The sequence below is a fragment of the Danio rerio genome, chromosome 2 (genome assembly GCF_052040795.2).
Source record: "Danio rerio strain M-AB ecotype USA chromosome 2, GRCz13ab, whole genome shotgun sequence".
NCBI lineage: Eukaryota > Metazoa > Chordata > Actinopteri > Cypriniformes > Danionidae > Danio > Danio rerio.
Genome location: NC_141022.1, coordinates 51,522,856 through 51,546,877, shown reverse-complemented (window position 1 = coordinate 51,546,877; position 24,022 = coordinate 51,522,856). Strand labels below are relative to the sequence as shown.

General features: G+C 34.8%; 1 protein-coding gene and 3 long non-coding RNA genes across 5 annotated transcripts; 3 read left to right on the top strand and 1 right to left on the bottom strand.

The window, feature by feature from the left end:
* The first annotated feature begins 2,846 nt into the window (after window positions 1-2,846).
* Window positions 2,847-7,756, top strand: LOC147846498 (uncharacterized). Its single transcript, XR_015479088.1, has 4 exons — window positions 2,847-3,247; window positions 3,572-4,083; window positions 4,356-5,115; window positions 5,199-7,756. It is a non-coding gene; the product is annotated as an uncharacterized LOC147846498 (long non-coding RNA).
* A 2,020-nt stretch (window positions 7,757-9,776) lies between these two features.
* On the top strand, window positions 9,777-11,643 carry si:ch211-77g15.32. Its single transcript, NR_120356.1, is given in 3 exon segments — window positions 9,777-9,897; window positions 10,139-10,204; window positions 10,930-11,643. It is a non-coding gene; the product is annotated as a si:ch211-77g15.32 (long non-coding RNA).
* On the top strand, window positions 10,930-19,796 carry LOC110437898 (uncharacterized). Of its 2 annotated transcripts, none has more exons than XM_087241427.1 (3): window positions 10,930-13,706; window positions 14,256-14,353; window positions 14,480-19,796. In XM_087241427.1, exons 2-3 carry the CDS (start codon window positions 14,260-14,262, stop codon window positions 18,259-18,261), a joined length of 3,876 nt encoding a protein of 1,291 aa, XP_087097553.1. In that variant the 5' UTR covers window positions 10,930-13,706; window positions 14,256-14,259; the 3' UTR covers window positions 18,262-19,796. The 2 variants fall into 2 exon arrangements, with proteins under 2 accessions (XP_087097553.1, XP_087097554.1); XM_087241428.1 differs by having other exon boundaries at window positions 11,859-13,706; window positions 14,260-14,353.
* LOC141378861 (uncharacterized) lies at window positions 19,374-23,291 on the bottom strand. The gene is made up of 3 exons (XR_015479081.1): window positions 23,028-23,291; window positions 22,859-22,883; window positions 19,374-21,654 (listed from the first exon to the last, which is right to left on the bottom strand). It is a non-coding gene; the product is annotated as an uncharacterized LOC141378861 (long non-coding RNA).
* Window positions 23,292-24,022: the final 731 nt, after the last annotated feature.

Below are 24,022 nucleotides of genomic sequence, written 5' to 3'. Positions count from 1 at the left end.
ACTGTGGTATTTACGCTGTACAGACCGTATATTCTATCCACTGCCCCCACTAAATATTCTCCTGTTTTACATTTCCAAAATACTTCATTCTGTGAAATACATGACCTATTTTCCTCATGAGGACCTCCCCAAAAAAGTCCCAAGGTCAAAGCTTACTCATATTGCCATGTCCCCACAATGTGATGAATACAAGGTACACATACCGGGGTAATCCCTAAAATGGGCAACTGAAGCATGTCAGTCCTCAACAGTCACATTTCATCACACCCAATATAATTATAAATGTCTGTGTGATGAAAAGAGGTTTTACATAGAACTCCCGTGTAATTAGTGACACTACTGGCGAATCAATGAACTGCAGGATTTAAATGAATCTCCTTGCATGGCACATAAACATTCATTTTTAAATGTTTTTATTTATTTAATTTTTATTATAACATTCTAACAGATTCCCAATTTTTATTTTTATTTTTTATGATGGATGATCTTAAATTAGTATTTTAGATTTCTTTATTATAAAATGATATTTTTGTTAATATCATTACATTATATACAAAACTTTAGTAATAATAACTTACAGTTTAAATGCACATTTGTAAAAAAAAATACACACATTTTTGTAAACAAAAAAATAGTATGATAAGCACTTTCACAAAAATGTAGGAAGCATTTTTGTTGCATCAAAAGTGTGGTAATGATAACCATCTGACAAGCCAAACCAGCACAAATTAGCGCTTATAATGTTATAATGCAGCATTTGAACTTAAAATATCTGCAAAAAGGTCTACCACCCCTTTTAATTGGCAGGCTGGCATGATGGTAAAGCCAAAAAGTAAATTTTCCCACAACAATAAAAGAGGTTTAGAACACTGTAAATTGTTATTAATGCATTTTTGCACCTCACCCCATAAGTTGACAGAGTATGCACAATGACAAAATAAGTGCAAATCTCCTCATATTCGTCACAAAAAATACATCAATCCCACTTTTAAATTGGCACAAAGACTTCATTCATATATAATATTAGAGAAAAATATTTCAACATCTTAAAATAATTAGTTTTATATGCAGGATGTTATCTATGAGTTTTCTGTGTTTGAGTATTTCTGTTTTATACTGTACTAAAAAACTACATTTTTATATCGTTAAAAAAATAAATCTGACGTTTCCAGATGCCTTTTTGGAAATAACGAACTGGAGCTCTCTAGTGGACAAGTTTCATCAAAGCTTCAACATAAACATAATTTCATCCATCACCATCCGACTGTTGCAAACGTGTGTTTCCTTATATATGCAAACATGTTTTTCCTTTATCAACAATAATAATATGATAACCAGACAAATTAAGAATTAAATGAGTGACTAATTATTTTGAACTAATTGCAGTTTAAATTTGGAATAAGATTGTGCCTAGTATTGCTAGTTTTTTAATGTATATCTCACATTAATGCTTAATTTAAAATGATAAATTCAAAGTAGCATAATTTGACATCAATTATCTTGCATTAGCCTGCTAGATATTACTATTGGCCATCTTATATTTGTTTCATAAAACAACTGTCTCTACATTTTAGGTGCTACATCTTGGCACTAATAGATTTATAGTTAGATTTGTGGAATTTTCTATGGTTGGTGTTGTATCTAACTCTAGGTGGGACTCACATGAATCTCACAAACTCACCCTAGTAGTTTTCCCAGATCTCTTAGATGATTTGCTATGCTGATAAGATCAATAAAATCAGAATAAAAGGCAATGAACACCTCCAGACAATTTGTGCTGTCTGCAACCAGGCTCAATCAACTTAAGAAATCAGATATTATGTCTGATTTCAAGACAATTGATGGAAAAATCTTTAAAGAGATAATACAGATTATGAACACATCAACCTGCTGCCTTAACACTCTAATCATTCTTCAAAATGGTGTTAAACTGTTGATCATCTAAGTTGATCATCAAAAAGTGGTAAATGATTCACTTCTTCACTTCTAAATGCAACAAATCTCTTATAACAGTTATGCCAATGACACTCAGATCCACTTATCTTATAGTCTTATCGCCTACTGAACCCTATTGATGACCTCTGCCAATGCATATATGTTACAAACTGAAATACTTAAACAGAGTAGCTGTATATAATCAAAGTAAGATCTATGAAAAAGAAACAGGATTTTTAAATTTTTTTTTTTTTTTTTACAAATGAAGCATGAGCACACATTGCTTTGGATCTTATAAACACAAACAAGCCTTAAAAATGTGTTCCCCTTTTAAAAAAGGTTGGAATCACTTGAGGGCGAGTAAATGTTCATTTTTGGTTGAACAATTCCTTTAACAGTTTGATGTGCCAAAACTTCCTTCAAGTTAAACAAAGACAAAACTGAAGTCATTGCATTTAGAGACAATGTGAATGTGCACCTTGACTCTCAGGGTAAAAAACAAAAACAAAAAAATCAAGTCAAGAATCTTGGTGTGATTCTACATTCAAATCTTAGGTTCAGTAGTCATGTCAAAGCAGTAATTAAATTGTGTGAAGGCTTAGAGAAACTTGTTCACGCTTTTATCTGCAGCAGGGTGGATTGTTGTAATGGCCATCTGGTCTTCCCAAAAACACAGTCAGACAGTTGCAGCTCATTTAAAATGCTGCTGCCAGGATTCTGACCAGAAACAGAAAATCAGAGCACATCACACCTGTCCTCAGCGTGTTTTTACAGTAGCATGTGATGATAAATCAACCCCTTTTCTTATTGTTTGAGCTCATTCAAAAGAAAGGTTCATGTGGAAATATGAGACAACAATAGAGAAAAAAAACTATTACAGAGCTAAAAGACAACTATATGAGCTATGTGAAGAGCTATATGGTGATTCCATAACCTAATTTTAGTGATTTTCAAGCATACAATATATTTACATTTTATTTTATGTTTTACAGAATCATATATTGAAATATTCCTAAAATGCTTTAATGGGGTTAATGAATTAACAAAAGAGAGAACTCCTCCACTCTGAGTCTCCCTGGACAAGACTCCCTGATCAGCCAGTTCAATGATAATTACACGCTTCTATTATTACAACTCACACTAATTCATGATAACGTTTCACATGCATTAGTTGTGGCATGATCCTTGATAGTTAAAAATACTATATAATAATGTATGTAAAGTGCTTTTTTCATGTTTATAAGGATGATTTATGAAATGCTTAAGCATGTTTTATGCTTTAAAATGTAATGCATTCACATTGTTTAGAACAGTGGTTCTCAAACTGTGGTACGTGTACCACTAGTGGTACGTGGGCTTCCTTCTAGTGGTACGCGGAGGAATGAAATATGTCATGTACATGCTACATATATTTCAAAATTTATCAAAAATGATGTATATAATATGCCATATATGACATATAGCCTATATTTCTGAGGTAATCTGCCACGTTTTTTTAACTGTGCAGAGTTGTAGCCGCTTTACTGAGCCGACTACGCTACTGTAATTCAATACTGCTCATTTTGGTGGTACTTGGAGAGACAATTTTTTTCTGAGGTGGTACTTGATGAAAAAAGTTTGAGAACCACTGGTTTAGAATATAAACACATCTTTCTCTGTATACACAAGCGTAAACAGTATAATCATTCCTCTCTCCTTTTCGCATTATATACCACAATCTAATTACTAAAGCTTTGTTTTAGGACACTTGATGCTAAACATTCCTTTAAAATAAATCAAATAGTTAAATATAAGTGCAACACAATTTTAATATGCATTGCACTATAGAATAAGAATCTAATCATTTTTCTGCATACAATTAATGATGCATATTGCTTTCTAGAACAACTCTTTTTCATTATGTTTCTGTATTATGTCCTGAGCTCTTGAAAAGAAAAAAATAAATGATTGATAAATAAATAAATAAATAAATAAATAAATAAATAAATAAATTTACCGTGTCATTTTGAAATGCATTTCTATGACAGATATTATGTTTTTTTTTTTTAAGTTCAGTCACTAACTGTATGAAAGCATTGATCCACTGATTGTTCCACCAGTTTTACAGAGAGACAATATACATGATACTAGGAAACTAGCTTTAAAACTGTCCTAACTACCAGAGATTTAGTCTGACCGTTTTCCTCTCAACACTATGTAGTAAAATATATGCACAGGTAGATGGCGATATCAGACAGATCTAAACTGTTCATAAAATGTGCAAACTGCATTGATGCTCTTTAAACCAGTTGTTGGACACCACTCCAGGGGTCATTAAACATTCAATAGACATTGATTGCATTTTGCACTTTTTGATCACTTGATTATGCATGTTGGTGTATCCTTGAGGTTTTAAACCACCTCAACGAAATTTGTACCAGTTATGCCTTTTAACAAAAATCTGGCAGGCAGTTACGGCTATTGGCAGACACCAAGTGATGGTCAAGCACTAGCCATGTATTACATTTACTGTTATAGCCTTAAATAATGTTATTAGCCCAAATAATAAGATGCTTTACTTGATAATATTACAAGAATCAAGTAAAATGTGTAGCAAAGTAGCGAAAACTAAACAAATTCCATGATCAGGATACTGTACCACCCCCACCTTATTTTGAGCCAGGAAAAACCCTGATAACCATACATATTTCACCTCTGCTTTTACCAAATGGTGTGAAGAAATGAACAGTGTTTTTAGGTGTATTAACCATTAACTAACTGGAATGAATGTCTATTACATTATTATAATTACATTTCTATAAGCAACACATTATCTAAAAAAATAAGTATTATTAATTTTATTTATTTTTTATATGCAATGAGAGTTTAATTATTAGCTTTGAAAAAAATGAATTGCTAAATTAAAATAAACATATTTAACGTTAAATCCTGCACTCAATGAGAATGTACTCCCTGCAAGTACAGACAGAAACCAAGATGGCAGGCCAGAGCGTATTTCTTTGATGGAAGTGTTCTCATTATTTTGAACACATGGAAGAAAAGAGAAGATTGTGATAGTCTCAATAGACAGTGATTTACTTTACAAAAAATACAAAAGTAGTAAACACACTGCTTTAAAGTTTCATTAATCTGTATATACGGCATGTACCACCATGCGGCATGTACCACTGTAGCTCTGGGGTCAGAGAGTTCCCAGCAGATAACATTATCCTACATTACTATTTTTTGATGTGTCTTTTTAAAGGTAAATTAAGGTCATTCAGTATGTTGTTAATTGCAGAGCTTAGACTCTTATTTATCTGGGGTCACCACAACGGAATGAACAGCCAACAATTCCGGATGCACCGGATGCCCATCCAGCCACAACCCAGTACTGAGAAACACCCTAACACATTCACACACATTCATACACTACAGAAAATTTAGATCGTCCAATTCACCTATAGTGCATGTCTTTGGAATGTGGGGGAAACCAGAGCACCTGGAGGAAACCCGCACGCCAACATAGGGAGAACATGCAAACTCCACACAGAAATGCCAACTGAGCCAGCTGGGATTCAAACCTGTGACTTTCTTGCTTTTATTATTATTATTTATTTTTTATTATTACCAATATTTTAATTCAGAACAATTTACAGTTCATTGATGCTTGCAGAAGTTATTATTTCACTGATTTGCCCTAATGTGATGGGTATTCGACAAGAGAAAAAACTCCTGGAATTCTAGTGAATACTCAGGCTTTGATTGTGCCAGATTAGATGTTTAAACTGTGCTACACGTGCAGCCACTCAATCACTTCAGCTTAATAAACAAGACCACCAAACACAGGAAACATACAATATAAACTCACTCATTACTGTGCCAACAGGGAAAGCTGGCAGGAAATATCTCATGAAGATCTGTCTGGCTGATCTGGCTTGATTTTGATGCTGAGATCTAAAAGCTAACTAACATATAGGGCTGGTTAGTATACTGAATTAAGATATATCTATATTTTATATGATATGGTATGAGGAAATATTGTTTAGATCAATCAGCAATAGTATGATATAAGCAACAATAGAAGAGGACACAAGAGTGAGCTGCTAAGGGGAAAGTGCAAAATCCAATTAGTCCTTAAAAGGAGTCATGTTTTTATTAATGACTAAAATAAATTGTAATATATTGTTAGCACGTATAGTTTGAAGTGTCAGATGCTGACAGACAATACTTGCAGTGTTTCATAAGATGCCTAACCTAAATTTCACAAAATTGCCAACTTTAAATGTCACAAAGTCATTTGAATGTTTTTATTTTGTTGTCAGAAGTGAATGAGCTTTCCGGATGTGAGTTTCTGCTAAACTTAAAAGGCATTATTCCTGCATTTAGATTTTAATGTAACATTGTTAAAATGTTACGCGTCAATCTGTTTGGGACATAATGTGTATATAGCAGCATATACGGTTTACATAAGTACACCATAGTGGTTTTTACAGCATTTAATATGAATATATTCTCATTGGAGCATATGTAAGTACTTTTTTAGAATATGTTATTTAATCAAAATATAGAATCTATGAGATTTATATGGGGGTTTATACAGACTATAACTAATTAGTCAAAAAAATCATAGATTAAATGTTTTGGGAGCATATAACCCAGCACTATGGACATATATACACCAAATTCTGTCAAATTATTATTAATAATCAAATGAAAGAGAACACAAGTTTGAGCAAAAAATGTTCAGGAATGTACATGAGAGGACAAGGACGGCAAACGCTCTGCAATTTTTCAAATGAGGTTCAACAGTTCCACAGGATTTTTCTAAGAAAAAGAAAACAAACGGATGTAAAACTCATTGAGTTGAAAAACCCAGTGGAAAGAGACAGACTAAATGGTCTATTCTGTTGTGTATATTTATTTAGGAATTTGAGGAATTATTTATTTTGGTTTGTTCGGGTCTTCCTGCGAGCTGTGTTTCCTGAGGTGTTCACTCTGAGTCACTAACTTATTTCTAGTCCAAACAGAGAAGTCAATTGGAAAGTGTCCAGAGAGCATGACCATGTACAAGAAAATGTGGCCCAATGTAAAGAGGTCATGAACTGAGAAATCTAAATTTGCTTGGTCTTTTGACTTGTAACGGTTACTGTATTACAAAAATATCAATTTCAGAAATCAAAACTTTCTCAATCAAAAAACAGCTTTATACTGAATTGTGGAATGTCCCCTTTTTATTATGTAGCAGGATGGATTGACCCAGCCTGCTTCTATATTACAGCCAATTTAGCTCCACCCACATATTTGCATGAGTAATTAGAGAAGCAAATGTGCAGAGCCAAGTTGTTTTTCTCTTTGCATTCTTTCTGATCCCAAAATAATAAAGTCTGGATAAACTTTATTTTTAACTAAGTTCCAGGCCACATAAAAAAAATGTTTCTTTTGGTTTACTTAGTTTTGCCATTGATTCCTTTACAAACTTGACACGATTCCACACAGTATTTTCTAAAATACTGATGATATCATTCATTCATTCATTTTCATCCTCTTTTCTGGGGCCGGGTCACGGGGGCAGCAGTCCTAGGAAAGAACCCCAGACTTTTCAGCCTTTTTCAGTTTAGTCATACTAAAACATTCGATTTTAAAAAGAGGCGTGGCAGGTGGCACCCAACCCCGCCCCTAAACCCAACCATTATTGGGGATGAGCAAATTGTATTCATATGAATTAGCCGCTAAATCAAAAAGTTACAAATTGCTGTGAGATTGTGTTGGTAAAACATATGCCTGAGTAGTTAGCGGTTCATTCCGCTGTGGCTACCCCTGATAAATCAGGTACTAAGCTGAAAAAAAAATGAATAAATATATGAATATATGAATGAATATCACAACTATTTAAACCATGTGTTATCCAATGAGGGGGTTGACCATAAAAAAGCTTACTGAATTATGTTGTTGATGTCAAACTCTTAATAACATATAGGTGGAGAACAGTATAAATAAATAGAAGCAGTTCACAACCAATGTACACACCAGTAAGGAAGGTGCAAACCAGTCTGAACAGTCAGAAGAAATATTTTACTTCACTCTAGATCAACATCAACTTCTAAATAAAAGTGCACACATTGTCTCCTTGTTTATTTCTGTGTGACAATTTGCTCTGTGCCGTCTTGTTATCATCCAATCAATTCACACTGGAATCTGACTGAGTGTGAGCACAAACGCACGCACGCACGCACGCACACACACACACACACACACACACACAAAACTAAGCAACTGTTAACATTTGATAATGTGAGCTACTACTGAGACACAACTTTTTATTAATATATATATTTTATGTCCTAACATGTACCAGTTTATAGTATGCCATTGCAATGTGTGGATATAAGAGTGCAAATGATTTTGGACAGTTATTTCTTTTTTATTACCTTTGAATAGTTTAAGAAAAAGAGAATTAAATACAGATTGTTCCATATACACTAACTGACAAAAGTCTTGTCGTTGATCCTAGTTGTAAGAGCATCAAATAATGACTTCTAGTTAATCATTTGGAAAAGTGGCAGAAGGTACTGCAGAAGACCTACTGGAACTCGCATGGACCCAAGATTCTCATAGATATCAGTCAAGTTTTGTGTAGGAAAAATCATGGTTTGGGGTTCCATTCAGTATGGGGGTGTGCAAGAGATCTGCAGAGTGGATGGCAACATCAACAGTCTGAGGTATCAAGACATTTGTGATGCTCATTACATTACAAACCACAAGAGAGGGCAAATTCTTGAGCAGGAGAACGCTCCTTCTCATACTACAGCCTCCACATCAAATTTCCAGAAAGCAAAGAAGGTCAACATGCTCTAAGATTGGCCAGCCCAGTCACCAGATATGAACATTATTGAGCATGTCTGAAGTAAGATAAAGGAGGAGGGACTAAAGATGAATCCAAATAATCTTGATGAACTCAGAGTATTGCAGGAATGCTTTCTTTGCCACTTCAGATGACTTTAAGTTTTGTGAAACTTAAAGAAGAAAGAAGAAATTAAGTTATCTGAGTCATAGCAGAGATGTATGGATGCAGTCCTCCAAGCTCATGCAAGTCATACACAATATTAATTCTTTTTCCACTGCACCATGACTTTATATTGTATTCTGTAACATTATTTCTGTTTAGTGACAATACTTTTGTCTATAAGCAAAGCCAGACCTTAATGTCCTAATGAAATAAAAATGGCAAGGTATGATCATATTTTGATAAAATAAGTGTAATTTAGAGGCTTTTGCTTTTCATATCAGCTACTTCTGATGCCAAATGATCAACTAGAAGTCAAGTTATTATTTGTGTTTGCTAAAATTTGGATAGGTAGTGTAAAGATGTATAACATTACAGTGAGAGAGAGACCAGGAGCCAACGAAGCAAAGATTGAATATCTTTGGTGAGATTTGAAAGAAGCGATACAAACAAACAATACAGTAAGCTTAACTCCTTTGTACACTAACAGTTTAAGGTTTGAGGAGTGTCAGACACTTGTAAGAACTTATAGACAACATTTATTTTAAGTTATAACAAATAAAAGATTTTAAACACTAGACGTGTTTACCTGTTTCTGTTTGAACTCAATAAATTGAATGAAATGAAAATGAAATTAAATCATCTTTTTTTTTTTTTGATGGTCAACTGAATCCTTTCATTTTGCAGTTGTGCTTGTAATAAACTCTTATTTAAACATGCATATCATACAACACTCCCTAATATGGAAAAACCCTTGCAATTAAATCATAAAACTAAAGGACTTTGACATTTGATGTTTTTTTTTTTCTGACAACACTCTTTCGTGTGAAAGTCCCCTTACATGACAATTAAGATCAAATCTTTACAGTCAGTTTTAGCAAGCACTGCGTCAACATCAGTGTCCAGAAATATCCAGCAGCAGAACTTTATTTACATGAAGCAAGCCTTAATCAACCAGATATACACTGCTATCAAAGGTAAATATATTGTCATTGCTTTTCTCAAAACATATTTCTAAAATAACTTATATAATGTAAAACAGGCAGCTTTAAAATAATTACAATTATGAATGTAGAAATGCAGGCAGAAAAGGAGATCTAATATGGAAATTTACGTCTCTCTTTCTCTTTCTTTCGTTCTTTACACATTCACACACACACGCACATCTATCAAAGTTACAGTATTCCAACATGGCTCTATAAAGGTGTTGTGTTCTAGGAGTCCATAAATTCCAGCTGAGTTGGAAAAGTGCAAAGACACTGAAACACTACCGAAGGAGAGCAGGTAACACAAATTTGTGCCAAATTTTTTTAGTTTTTATTAAAACTTAGGTTAAAATAGCCAAAGTATTTTGGCAAGTAATCGCCAGATTCAGATGTTACAGTAAAGTCATTTTTTGAAACAATGCTATTTTTTTTTTTATAGAAAGAAACATCAAGAGTTAATGAATGAATCATTGTTTTATTCAATGTTTTTGGTTGCTAAAAGTAAACAGTTAAAAGTATGGTAAAACTAGTGTTGAATTTCAGTTAATAATGACAGTTCAACATAACCACAAACTATTTATATTTTTATTGTATATATGATATATTATAGCGTGTGTGTTTGTGACCTATCAGGACACAAATCTGTAAAATGACATAGGTATGACAGATATTACAAGAAGGTGGTGACGAGGAAACTGCTGATGTCCTCATTTTTCAAAAAGCTTATAAATCACACAATGAGCTTTTTTTTAGAAAGTAAAACTGTACACAGTTTCCTGTGAGGATTGGGGTTAGGGGTAGGGTGAGGTTAGGGCAATTCAAAATACAGTTTGTACAGTATAAAAACAGTGGAAGCCTATGTAATGTCTCTAAAATTCACAAAAACAAGTGTGTGTAATTGTAATTTTAGGATATCACCAAATGTACTTAAATTCATTTAGCATGAAATAAAACTGTGCTTCTGTAACATTAAAGAACATTATTTCATTTTGTGACAGTTTTCTTTATTTTTCTCCTTTACAGCATCAGATATAATTCCTCAAAGGGTCGAAAATGGGTGGTACTAACACAAGAGCTGAAAAAGCAGAGCGAGAACGTAATGAAGCTCAAGCAAAAAAGCAAGAACTCGAGAAAGAAGTTCAAAAGCTACAACAAGAAAAAGAGTTTCAGCAAAGAACAGAAGAAGAAAGGAGAAGAGTGGACACAGAGAATAGAAATAGAGAACAAGAAGAAAAGACGAGGATTCACAGAGAAAAGGAAACTTAACCACAAGTTATCAACACTATCAACTAAAGTTTCTGTCAACAGTTCTTTAGTGAAATAAGAGAAATTATGGGAGCTATTTATTGTGTAATTGCCCATAGAGAAAATAACTCATATTAGACTATAAATGATTAAAACATTAAAACAACTATGACATTGTTTATTCAGATCTAATAATGTTTCAGAAAACATGATATCAATATTATCACTTTCCACTGTAACTTCAGAGCACTAGTGATGTCAAAAAAGGTACATTATGTGTCCTCACCTTAAATAAGAAACCATCATCGCAATTGTTTTTGTCTGAAGTGACCTTGAAACATGATACACTTTTACAGCATGAGTTACAAAGGGTACTGTTTACCTATGATTGCATGACAATTTAATCTATGTAAAAGAGAAACTAAATCATTGTCTATTGACGTAATACTTGCAGATTCGTAAAAAGATGCTTAATAAAATACTTCAACAGAACACTGAGGAGTTTTTTATTTTATTTATCGGTACACAGAGTAAAATTCAGAACTGTGATCACAGAACGTTAAACACTTTCACATGTTTTGGTTATATTCATTCTCCTTCGGCTTAGTCTCTTTTTTAGAGGTCGCCACAGTGGAATGAACCGCCAACTATTCCAGCATGTTTTACACAATGGATGCCCTTTCAGCAGCAACCCAGTACTGAGAAACATCCATACACACACATTCACACACACACACACACTATGGCCAATTTAGTTTATTTAATTCACCTATACCACGTGTCTTTGAAGTGTGGGGGAAAACCGGATCACCCGGAGGAAACCTACGCGAACATGGAGTCAAACCAGCGACCTTCTTGCTGTGAGGTGACAGTGCTAACCACTGAGCCACCGTGACACCTATTTTGGGTATATTTTCAAATACATACTTTCACATTTATGTCCTAATATTTGAAGCTTTTGTAAAGATATACATAATATTTTAGAAAAGATTTTAAACACTTGTTGATTTCAGTTTTGAGGTATTTTAATTTTGGGTAAGCCGTCAATGTTTTTCTTGGAAAGGAAAAATAAATATATGTATAGAATCATCCTTGCTACCACAAGCCACCACAAATGCAGAATTGGATTGGCGTTTTGAAAAATATATTAATTATAGAAAGAATTACATTCTCTGTGAATAACAAAAAAGAGACATTTGTTGGTTTTTGGTGCAGTTGGCTTGAGTATATACACTCACCGGCCACGTTTTTTAGATACACCCTACTAGTACCGGGTAAACCCCTCTTTTGCCTTCAAAACTGCCTATTCCTTCGTGGCAGAGATTCAACAAGGTCCTGGAGATATTCCTCAGGAATTTTGGTCCATATTGACATGATAGCATCATGCAGTTGCTGCAGATTTGTCGGCTGCACATGCATGATAAACCACCAGTCTGAACCGTTGATACAGGGCAGGATGGATCCATGCTTTCATGTTATTGATGCCAAATTCTGACCCTACCATCCGAATATTGCAGCAGAAATCGACACTGATCAGACCAGGCAACGTTTTTCCAATCTTCTATTGCTCATTTCTGGTGAGCCTGTGCAAATTGTAGTCTCAGTTTCCTGTTTCTAGCTGACAGGAGTTGCACCCAGTGTGCTGCTGTAGCCCATCTGCCTCAAGGTTTGACATGTTGTGCATTCAGACATGCTCTTCTGCATACCTCGGTTGTAACGAGTAACGGGCTGATTAGAAATTTGCATTAACAAGCAGCTGGACAGGTGTACTTAATAAAGTCTTGCTATCAAACATTAACATTTATTTTAATGTAAATATTGCTTCCACACCCCCTTTTCTTCTGTGCATAGTTTTGGTATTAATGATTTAAGATAAGGTAAAGGGGAATGTGAATCTATTATTCTCAAATAAATTAGTTTTTGTTTTCATTTCTCTCTGAATTAAAATGGGGAAAGTGATAAAAATGACAAATGTCTAGCAGATGATTTGTTTCAGTACATTGCTCGAAAAAGAAGCTTTGAAAACATTTCATAACTGCCATGCCCCTTGATACCATTAAATCTGCCGTTTACTGTTTATAGCAGGTCAATGGTCATAGAACTACTGATTTACAAAACACTTTAAAACACCATATACCTAATTAGGTTCTTCTGATAAGGATCAACTTACATCCGAAAGTGAAGGTAAAAGTGTAGAATTGCTTTTGTTTTAGTTATCTAACTGCTCATGATGCCAGGACATTATGACCTGATTAGACATTTTGCATTGGTCCAAGTACCTTTGCTGAAACTAAAACCTTTTGCACATTTATTTAGTTTATGCAAATGCATTTTATTTACATAAACATTAAAGAAAGGTTCTATATTTTGCTTCTACTTCTTTTTTTACAGATATCAACTCTGTAAGAAGGCAGATTAGCTGTATCTTGTCTACCCAATCACAGAGTTGCAAGGAGTGGCTTTGATATATAAAACTGCAGAGTTCAGATGTAAATGAACAGTGTCTAAGCCAGAAGCGGACAGAACATTCTGAAGTAATATAGTGGGGGGAAAAGGTATGTAAGCTTAAATTACAATATTTTCATCAATGCTGTATTTCAAAATGTCATTAAAGAAGGGAATTTAAAAAAACATTGTTTTTAGCCAAAAGTAAACTATATATGAATATAAATGTAACCACACTGCCAAGGTGTGTATATATTTATTTTAAAAAAAGTCAAGTGAAGCCAAGCTGCAATGTGTTTTCAAAGCTGAAAGTTTATAAGATTTAATATATCACAATGTCCTTTGACCAAACCAAAAGCTTAATCTTTATTTAAAAACTGTATCACAGATGAGATAGACATATGTTGTGATGAGCTTTTGAAGGTATCTGAGTGATCGATCTAAGAAGCATTACAATAAGAATAACTTTGTTGTATTTTATAAATGAATACTTGATTTATAGCATAATATTAGTAAAAGTTTTGTTTTAGTCTTATGAATTATTTTACAGCTTTCTTAGGTCTAAAAGCACTTTCGTTTTCTCAGAATATAGCTAAGAGACCACTCTGATGACTCAGTAAATCTGAACATTTATAATAACTCAATGAACTTTACACTAGAAAGATGTCTGCAACTGAGACCATTGAACTGGCAAGTCTTGGCCGACCATTTCAGCTGGGCATGCTTTATGACTGCCGAAGAGATGTCCTCATTCCAGGTAATAAAAAGCACATGGAAATGCCAACTGATAACACAGTGGAGGAAACCATTCAAATGAACTGAGTTACTACTTTGTTAAATACTATCTCTTATATTGGGTTAACTTATGCAATTTTTTTTAAAGGAATAACTCTCTGGGATGCTGAGATGCTGAAGAAGAATATTAATGTACGGCCACAGCCCAATACTGACTTCAAAATCATTGCCTCAGATTCAAGCGAAGACAAAGCAGAAGCCTTGAATATTTCTGCATCTCTTGAAGCCAGCTTTATAGGTGGATTAGTTAAAGTGAAAGGGTCAGCAGACTTTTTAAAAAATAAAAAGAAATCTAAACATCAGTCTCGAGTGACCTTACAATATCGAACAACCTCACGTTTTGAGCAGTTAACTATGGAGCATCTGGGAGCAGGGAACATAAAGCATTGCAATGTACTGCAGGAGGGCTCAGCCACACATGTTGTTACAGGTCTACTGTACGGAGCTCAAGCCTTCTTCATTTTTGACAGAGAGGTTTCCTCCGATGAAAACCATCAAGAGATACACGGTGAGCTCCAAGCAGCAATCAAAAACATTCCTTTAATATCAGTTGAAGGTCAGGCATCAGTGAACATAAGTGAATCAGAACAGGATAAAATAAATAAGTTCAGCTGCACTTTTCATGGAGATTTTGCCCTGGAGAACAATCCAGTGTCTTATGTGGATGCCATCAAGGTGTACTCAGAGCTGCCAAAACTGCTGGGTGAACATGGAGAGAACACTGTGCCTATAACCGTGTGGCTTTACCCCCTGAAAAAACTAGATTCACAAGCTGCACAGTTAGTCAGGGAGATCAGTGTCAGTCTAGTGCGAAGTTCACAACGGATCATGGAAGAACTGGATAACTGTGACATTCACTGCCAAGACCTGATGAGGGACAATATCGCCACTCAGTTCCCCGAAATCAAAACCAAATTAAGAAAATTTAAAGACCTTTGCTCAGAGTATAAAACTGTTTTTCAAAAACATCTCTGCAGTCTTCTTCCATCTATCAGGGGTGGAGGAACAGAAGAACAAGAGCTTGTTGATGTTCTGAATGACAAAGAAAGATCCCCATTTCAGGGTGCTCTGGTAAACAAGTATCTACAAGAGCGAGAGCGAGAGATGAATGTTGTCAGATCTTACCTGGACATCATGAAAGATGTTCCTGTTTGTTCATCCAGCAACGACTTGGACAAGGTTGTCTTGAAGCCATCCAGTCACTATGTCATAGCCTTTGCACTCTCTTCCTTAGATGAAAATGAACTGTACATTTTAGACTTGGAGAATTACCTGAAAAATCAAGCATGCAACAATGGAGAGCAAGAAAGTTATGATCAAAACTCTTCAAAGAAGACAGAGAGATGGTTTTCCTCAGGAAACGTAACTGCACTTACCAGGGAAACTATACAGGCCTTCCTAGATTTTAAAGAAGCCAATAGAGGAAGAGAGAATATTGAATTCTGTATTGCATCAATCCCAGATGAACTCAGCTCTGCTTCTTCAATTCATGTGTATGAGAGAGGCATACTCTTAAACTCTCAGTTTGAGCTTCCCTCAAAACCACCAACACCGGTCATCTTGAGTGCTGAACATGACTGCATTAATCTGCAAATCAATCCTCCTGACCGTGGTGTAAGGTTTGTGACCTCCTACTGTATCTCATATCAGTCTGCACAGAGCTCTGAATGGACAGAGGTGTTTACTGAAGGGGTTTCAGATCAGGTCACTGTGAAGCACTTACAGCCGAATGAAGAATATCGTTTCACCTGTAAGGCTGTGTGTCGTCCAGGAGTGAGTCTAGCAAGTGACTCAACATCTTTCTTTAAGACTCGTCCATGTGCTCCTCCAGGAGCGCCTACGGTGAAAAGAGCTGAATCTGAGTCAGTAACCATAGCTTGGGATGTTCCTACATCTGTGGGTGAAGATGTTCTGGTCACTGGTTATGTGCTGGAGTTCAGAGAATATACAAAAGATCAGGAAAACGAAAAGCGATGGAACGCTGTGAAATGTACAAGCAGAGAGTGCACTCTTCAGGGACTGAAAGAAAACACAGATTACACAGTCAGAGTTTCTGCTAAATGTGGAAATTATGGAGAGAGTCTCCACAGCCCCAAAATGATGTTTTCAGCCAGTTATAAGAGTAAACCATCAAATAAGGATGGGAGTGAGCTGTTCGTGAATCAAGCAACAAGAATAAAAAAGGGAAATCCATCAACCCATGCACTGACACTTCACAACAAAATGGTAGAAAGTGTCCATTTTAATCAGTATGTATTTGGAAAAAAAGTGGAGGATGTGAAAAACAAAGTCATTCTTCTTCTAGGATCAACAGGAGCAGGAAAAACCACGCTGATCAATGTGATGGTCAATTACATACTGGGAGTAAAGTGGGAGGATGGCTATCGCTTTAAACTGATCAATGAAGTGACGAATCGCTCACAAGCAGAGAGTCAGACATCTAAAGTCTCATCTTACGAGCTGTACAATCAGCCTGGCTTTCAAATTCCCTACTCCCTCACAATCGTAGATACTCCAGGATTTGGGGACACAAGAGGAATTGCACATGACAAACTGATAACAGAGCAGCTTAAAAGCTTTCTTTGCAGCCCTTTGGGAATCGATCACATTGATGCCGTCTGCTTTGTTGTCCAGGCCTCTCTTGCCCGATTGAGTGCCAACCAGAAGTATATCTTTGACTCAATCTTATCCACTTTTGGAAAAGACATCGCAGAGAACATTATAGTTATGGTGACATTTGCTGATGGTAAAGAGATCCCAGTTCTAGAAGCCATCAAAGCAGCAGATCTGCCCTGTCAAAAGAATAAAAAGGGACAACCAACGCATTTCAGCTTCAACAACTCAGCTATGTATGCAGACAAAAAAGTAGAAGCGCCTACAACCTCTGACAATGATTCAGATGACGATGATGATGATGATGACAAACTGATCAAGCTTGTCTGGGATAAAACCTTTAAACAGATGAGGGCTTTTTTAAAGGCACTGGGGACCATTGAAAGTAAAGATCTGAAGCTCACTATAAAGGTCTTGGAGGAACGGGAGCGCCTTGAGAAAGCTATGACAAGTCTGACCCCTCAAATATCTGCTGGTCTCTCTAAAATGAGCGAGATTAAAAAATTCAAGCAATGTTTGGAAAATGAGAATGAGAACATGGCACAAAATGAGGATTTTGAGCAAGATGTAGAGGTGGTAAAAGCAAACAGAACCCCAGTGAACTGTTTTACCATGAATTGCAACAACTGTTTATTCACATGCCACTCCAACTGCTTCTTGCCTGCAGCGGACCCCATGCAAACTTGTGCTGTGATGGAGGCCAACCACTGCATCATCTGCCCTAAAAACTGCCATTACTCTGCTCATTCAAGGGAAAGGTTCATGTGGACATATGAGACAACAATAGAGAAAAAAACCATTAAAGAACTAAAGGACAACTTCATGAAGGCAAAAGGAAAGTTTATGGACTCCAAGCAAATACTTGATGCACTTGAAAAAGAACTGCATTTAATTCAGGACAAGCTAATGAAGTTGATCAAACTGTCCTCTGATTGCATAAGAAGACTGGACGAAATTGCATTGAAGCCAAAATCTCTCTCAACAGCAGAATACCTTGAAATTCTGATCAAAACCGAGAAGGAGGAGAAAACCCCTGGCTTTGAGGACCGTATTGTAGGACTTGAGAAAATGAAACAAGAAACTCTTATTCTGGAAAAAATTGCTAAAGGAGTTGATTTGCTCGAAACAGAGCGCAGCATCATTACAGAGAGAGAGATGAGAATGAAGACTGTAGCCCTGAAGATTATGAAAATGAAGAAATCTGTTAGTGCTTTACAGTCTCAGAGCCACAAGGAAGGATCCGATCAAAAGAAGTGAAAGTCAGTTCAAAGAAAATAAGGAAAAGTTCAAATGTACTTAACATGATGTTGCTTAACATCAATTAGTTAATTCTTTTTCCAGAGCATGTTAATAAGTCACTACAAATTGTAGTTTTGTTGTAAATTGTAGTTATGAAGATTAATGTAGATGAAATATGCTGTAAAATTATACAAGATCAGAACACCAACTTACACTACCTGACAAAAGTCTTATCATCAATCCCAGTTGTAAGAGCAACAAATAATAACTTGACTTCAGTTGATCATTTGGAAAAGTGACAGAAGGTAGATTTTTCAGATGAATCATCTGTTGAACTGCATCCAGGAGGCATTGAAGATGAATCCAAAGAATCTTAATAAAGGCTTTCTTTGCCATTCCAAATGACTTTATTAATAAGTTATTTGAGTCATTGCAGAGATGTCTGGATGCAGTCCTCCAAGCTCATGAGTATCATACACAATATTCATTCTTTTTCCAATGCACCATGACTTTATATTCTATACTGTACATTATTTCTGTTAACTGAGAAGATTTTGTCTAAGCAAAGCCAGACCTTAGTGTCCTAATTAAATCATTAAAAATCAAGGCATGGTAATATTTTATTTTGGTAAAATAAGTGTAATCTAAAGGCATTTGCCTTTCATGTAAGCCACTTCTGATACCAAATAATCAACTAGAAGTCAAGTTATCATTCATTCTTTATAAAACTTGGATAGACAACAAAACGTTTGTCAGGTAATGTATAAGTAAATAATTATGTACACACTGAAGTGCTAGCAACCAAGCTATGGCTCCATGCAGTGAATGCATTATAATAAATTATGTTTGTTTATATTATGTGCTCTTTAACTTACTTTGACATTTATGCCTTTTTAGAGGCTTTTATACAATTTCTTTTCATTTTTGCAAACATGTAGACCAGGGGCTACCAGACTTGTTCCTGGAGGGCCGGTGTCCTGCTAGTTTTAGCTCCACCCCTAATCAAAGACACCTGAATGAGCTAATCAAGGTCTTACTAGGTATACTTGAAACACCCAGGCAGGTGTGTTGAGGCAAGTTGGAGCTAAACCCTGCAGGGACACCAGCCCTCCAGGAACAAGATTGCTGACCCCTGATGTAGACACTGTAAATTTGTCATTAGGTACATCTTCAGCATAAGACATTCTGAAAATTATTTTCTTACACAGTTAAAAACTTTCTTTACATTTACATTTCTTTACATAAAAGTGAGTAAACTGAGTTTTTTGTCAAATTTAAAAATGACAAGTTCACTTTACAAAAAAGCTCGTAAAACTGTTGCCTTATAAGTTGATTTAGTGAATAAACCCGATGTAACTTTCAACTGTTAAGTTGACATTTTTTTTATATACAGTGTATAGTAGAGCTTATGCAGCATCACTGCAATGCTTGTATTTTTCACAATTTCATAAAAATAAATTACTGTTCAAAAGTTACATTTTAATTCTACATATGGATTAAAATTGTGTTGATTATTTTGCATCAAATAAAGAGAATAAGTTTATCAATCAAAAGCTGTTTTGTGTGTTTTCCACGAAATTAATACACAAATGTGTCAGTTTAATCATCTACAATCATGGGTATTTATGAGGTTTTTGCAGTTTTGATGGTTCAGTAATGAAGCCTGCACTGCACGCTAGTGGTTTGTTTAACTTTTGTTGCATTAATCTTGTTAAAGAGCCCCTATTATGCATTAAAAAAGGTCATATTTTGATTTTGGGGTTCTCCAATAGCAGGCTTATATCCATTCAAGGTCAAAAAACACTTTCATTGCCTTATAATATGCATTTTTTTTGCCTAATTATTCCAACGACTCCTGCTTGAATGGGGAAACATCAAATTCTCCAAAATTACTTGGTAAGCTTACGATTCCATTTCATATTTCGAATAACCAATAAAATTAAACAACAACTGTCTATTTAGTATCATTTCTAAATATTCGTATTACAAAAAATCTGCAGAAACTCATTTCTGGTCTGAGCCCTTTCCTCTTAGTATTCAGTCTATAACGAGCGATAATTGGCTCCTGTACTAGAAGGCTGGCTTTATTCGCCATATAGCGATCACTGATTGGCTCCTGTACTAGAAGGCGGGGCTTCATTCGCAATATTGACATTTAAAAAATATTTGAGTGACATGTCTTGTGTATGCTATAGTCTTTGATTATAGGTTCTGAATGTCGATTTTGATTACCTTTCGATTAATTGCCCAGCCCTATGTTTTATCTTAACAAAAGCTTCAAATATAAGGACATATATGTGAAAATATATGTATCTGAAAATCTACCCAAAATAGGAGGCATGGTGGCTCAGTGGTTAGCACTGTCGCTTCACGGCAAGAAGGTCACTGGTTCGAGCTCTGGCTGGGTCAGTTGGCATTTCTGTGTAGAGATAGCATGTTCTCCCTGTGTTCGCGCGAGTTTCCTCTGGTTGCTCCAGTTTCCCCCACAGTCCAAAGACGCGTGGTATAGGTGAATTGAATAAACTAAGTTGGTGGTAGTGTATGTGCGTGAATGTGAGTGTATGGGTGTTTCCAAGTGCCGGGTTGCATTGTAAAACATATGCTAGATAAGTTGACTGTTCATTCGGATGTGGCGACCCCTGATAAATGAAGAGACTTGCTGAAGGAAAATGAATGAACGATTAAATGTGTTTGTAGTTAAAAAAAAGTTCTACGAAATTAACATTTTAGGTTGGGTACAAATGATCATTTTTTGTAAACAAATATGAAAAAAAGGTAGTCTGCGCAACAGAATCCACTTCTGAAGAGTTATTTAATAAACATTTTGGACAATAAAATAATGTAAATTTGGGGTGTAAGGGTGTAAAACTATATGAAAGTCAAAATTTCTTTCTACCAAATCCGAAATTGTAATTTACTAAACCTAATAATAGAAATTTTTCAGTAATTCAGACAAATATGAAGCTGGCAGTTTCATTATAAAATAAATTAATGAGGTTTAATCAAAACTCCTCTGCAAAGTTTTTTTCAACAAGGCAGTCTTCCTGAGTGGTTTGTAGACATGTTTGTGTTAGACAAGTGCTAGATAAAGCTTTATTTTTTATCTTTCGTCAACATTAGTCCTAATTACCACCACAATACAGCTTTACAAATACACAAACATCTGCTGACAATTAGTGTGAGGTGGTAGTCAAACAGTGATTATCAGCCTCATTAAGGGGGAGGTGAATCTCATTATGTGTGTTTAGAGTCCTGACGACATAGATTAGTGTCGGGAAGTTTGAATCAACCCTCGCCCCTCATACACACACACAAACACAGACCACACAGAGGGGCAATGAGTCTAGAATACACAACTCACCTGACCAATCCGCCAGAGTACACCTCCTGAGAGCCTCATTCAATCAATTTCTAAAAAAAAAAAATAATAAAAAAAAAAATTCAAATAAACCACAGATGACATGATAGACTCATTTTATTATTCTAATGTATCTAAATGGTATTTCAGTTTGTTATTGTGTAGTTCACAAACCATAGATAGACCTCTTTTGATCAACATCAATATTCAGTTTTATTTGTATGTATATTAATTTACATATATCTTAGCTATAGTAACTTCTCAACATAAGTAATTTTAATCTGCACTAAATTGATAAGCTGCGTGTATTCTGAATTGTCTTTAACAAAAGACAGAAGTCTACAGCCTAATGGCATTCTGGTTCAGTCTGATTCACTTAAGTCAAGACTGATGCAGTCATTTTTACCAAATGCTTCAGAAATCAATATGAAATCTATCAACTGCCAATGCAATGACTGAAAACTGGCAAAATGTAACAGCTGAACATTATTAATAAATCTATTAAGCCTAATTTTAGTCATACAATATAATTACATTATTAACAGTATAAAAGTGGATAAATAAACAGTTTGACTAGTCTATATGTTAATATTATGCTTTAAAAATTGATTTTACTTGGAAATTACTAATAATTTCTGCAAATAATAACTGCAAATTAGGAGGGGGAAAAATGACACCATTTTAAGCAGCCAAAATAGAAAATAGCATACATAATGTTATATATTCGCATTTGTAAATTCTAATTTAAAACATATTTTATTAACATCCACCAGTTGACTGTCTTGTTGACAGATAACATTACCAATTATAAATTGTTTACAAAGTGTCCAGTATATCCCATTTACTACATTCATTTAAATATATTTACAGCCAACATTCAATTTAATACTTTGTTAACTATGTATTCACTTTCTGTCAATTGGGACATTTTGATAACGATTAAGGAGACTAAGGATAATTACTGGCATATTTAAATATTCATAAACACATACAACATAAGGATAATATAAATGTAGACACATTTTGTTAACTTTGTTTTGACATATGGTTTTTACAGCCGTTACCCAACCTAGCTATTATTTTCTATGTTCTAATTTAAAGCTTTAACGTTAACATAAAGGTCCACCAATTGTGAATCACAGTCAATATTACTAGAACTGTACACTACATCCCATTTACTACATTTATTTCAAAAAAATATACCATAACGTTACGTTACATTTGTCCTCCAAAAGAAGTACGTTAACGTTAACTTACCTGAACTTATTTTAGTAACCATTCACTTCAGGGAACAACGGGATAACGTTATTTGATAACGGATTGAGACTGACATATTTGTATATTTATAGACATGAATGAGATAAAGATAATATAAATGTAATACATATTTTGTTTCTGCATTTGACCTATGGTTTTGAAAAGTTACCTAACGTTAGCTTTAGCATAACGTTCGTCGTTGTTCAGACGCCGAAAACGCAGGTGTTCACTTTCTTTTCATCCCTTCAACGGCAAAAAAACACATTTCATTTGACTATAGATAACTATTGACATCATTCATCACTATTTTCGTTGGATGTGTCCTAAAATGTTCATTTTCTGTCTAACAACTTTCAAAACCGCGCCAAAAGATTCACTATGTCGCTAGAGCTGCCTTGTGCCTTTCATTCGAATCAATAAGAAGAACCGATTCAAAAGAGTGACTCGTAGACGAATCGAACAACTGATGAGCGATGTCATCAGAGGCTGCTTAACAAAATACTGAAAATACTGACCGTAAACATGTCATTATCGCTAAAATATAGCGGAGAGAAAATATCTTAGGTACTCTTTTCCACCCAGAAAAAATATCTATTTGTCATATTTATAGCGAATCAACTTTATCTTTAGCTTATTGTCCTCACTTGCGAGTCACAGCCTAAGAGTATTGCATACACTTTATGTTAAATTTAATGCACGGAAAGAACCATATAGAAACATATAGGTTTTGATATAGGCTTAATATAGATTTGATATAGGTTCATATATGTTTATATAGGTTCTTTCCGTGATTGTCAGGATTGTTTTTGTGTTATATATTTGTAGTATTTATTTGTCGAATTTATAACATTCATTAAATTATAAACTTATAATTCATAACTTTTTTTTTTTTTATAAATTATAGTTTTTTAAATCAATTGACGTGAATAACAACTTAAACTTGCTACTTCTGAAGTTTTCTTTCTTCAATAACAGTTTTTAGCATAGCAAAACTATTGAAGCTGTAGGTTCAATTGGGCTAAGGACAAGGGCAATGACAGGGTTTGTACATTTGTAAAGTGTGTTTAATAAAGAAAATAAATCTGTGAACCAAATAAATGACACATTCCTTTACAGAACAACTCACAGAAATTAACCATCTGTTTATTTAAGATTTTTTTTTGG

Coding starts and splice junctions, on each gene's coding strand:
- LOC110437898 (XM_087241427.1), top strand. CDS start 14,260: ATGTCTGCAACTGAGACCATTGAACTGGCAAGTCTTGGCCGACCATTT. Junction 14,354..14,479: donor AAGAGATGTCCTCATTCCAG/GTAATAAAAAGC, acceptor TTTTTTTTAAAG/GAATAACTCTCTGGGATGCT.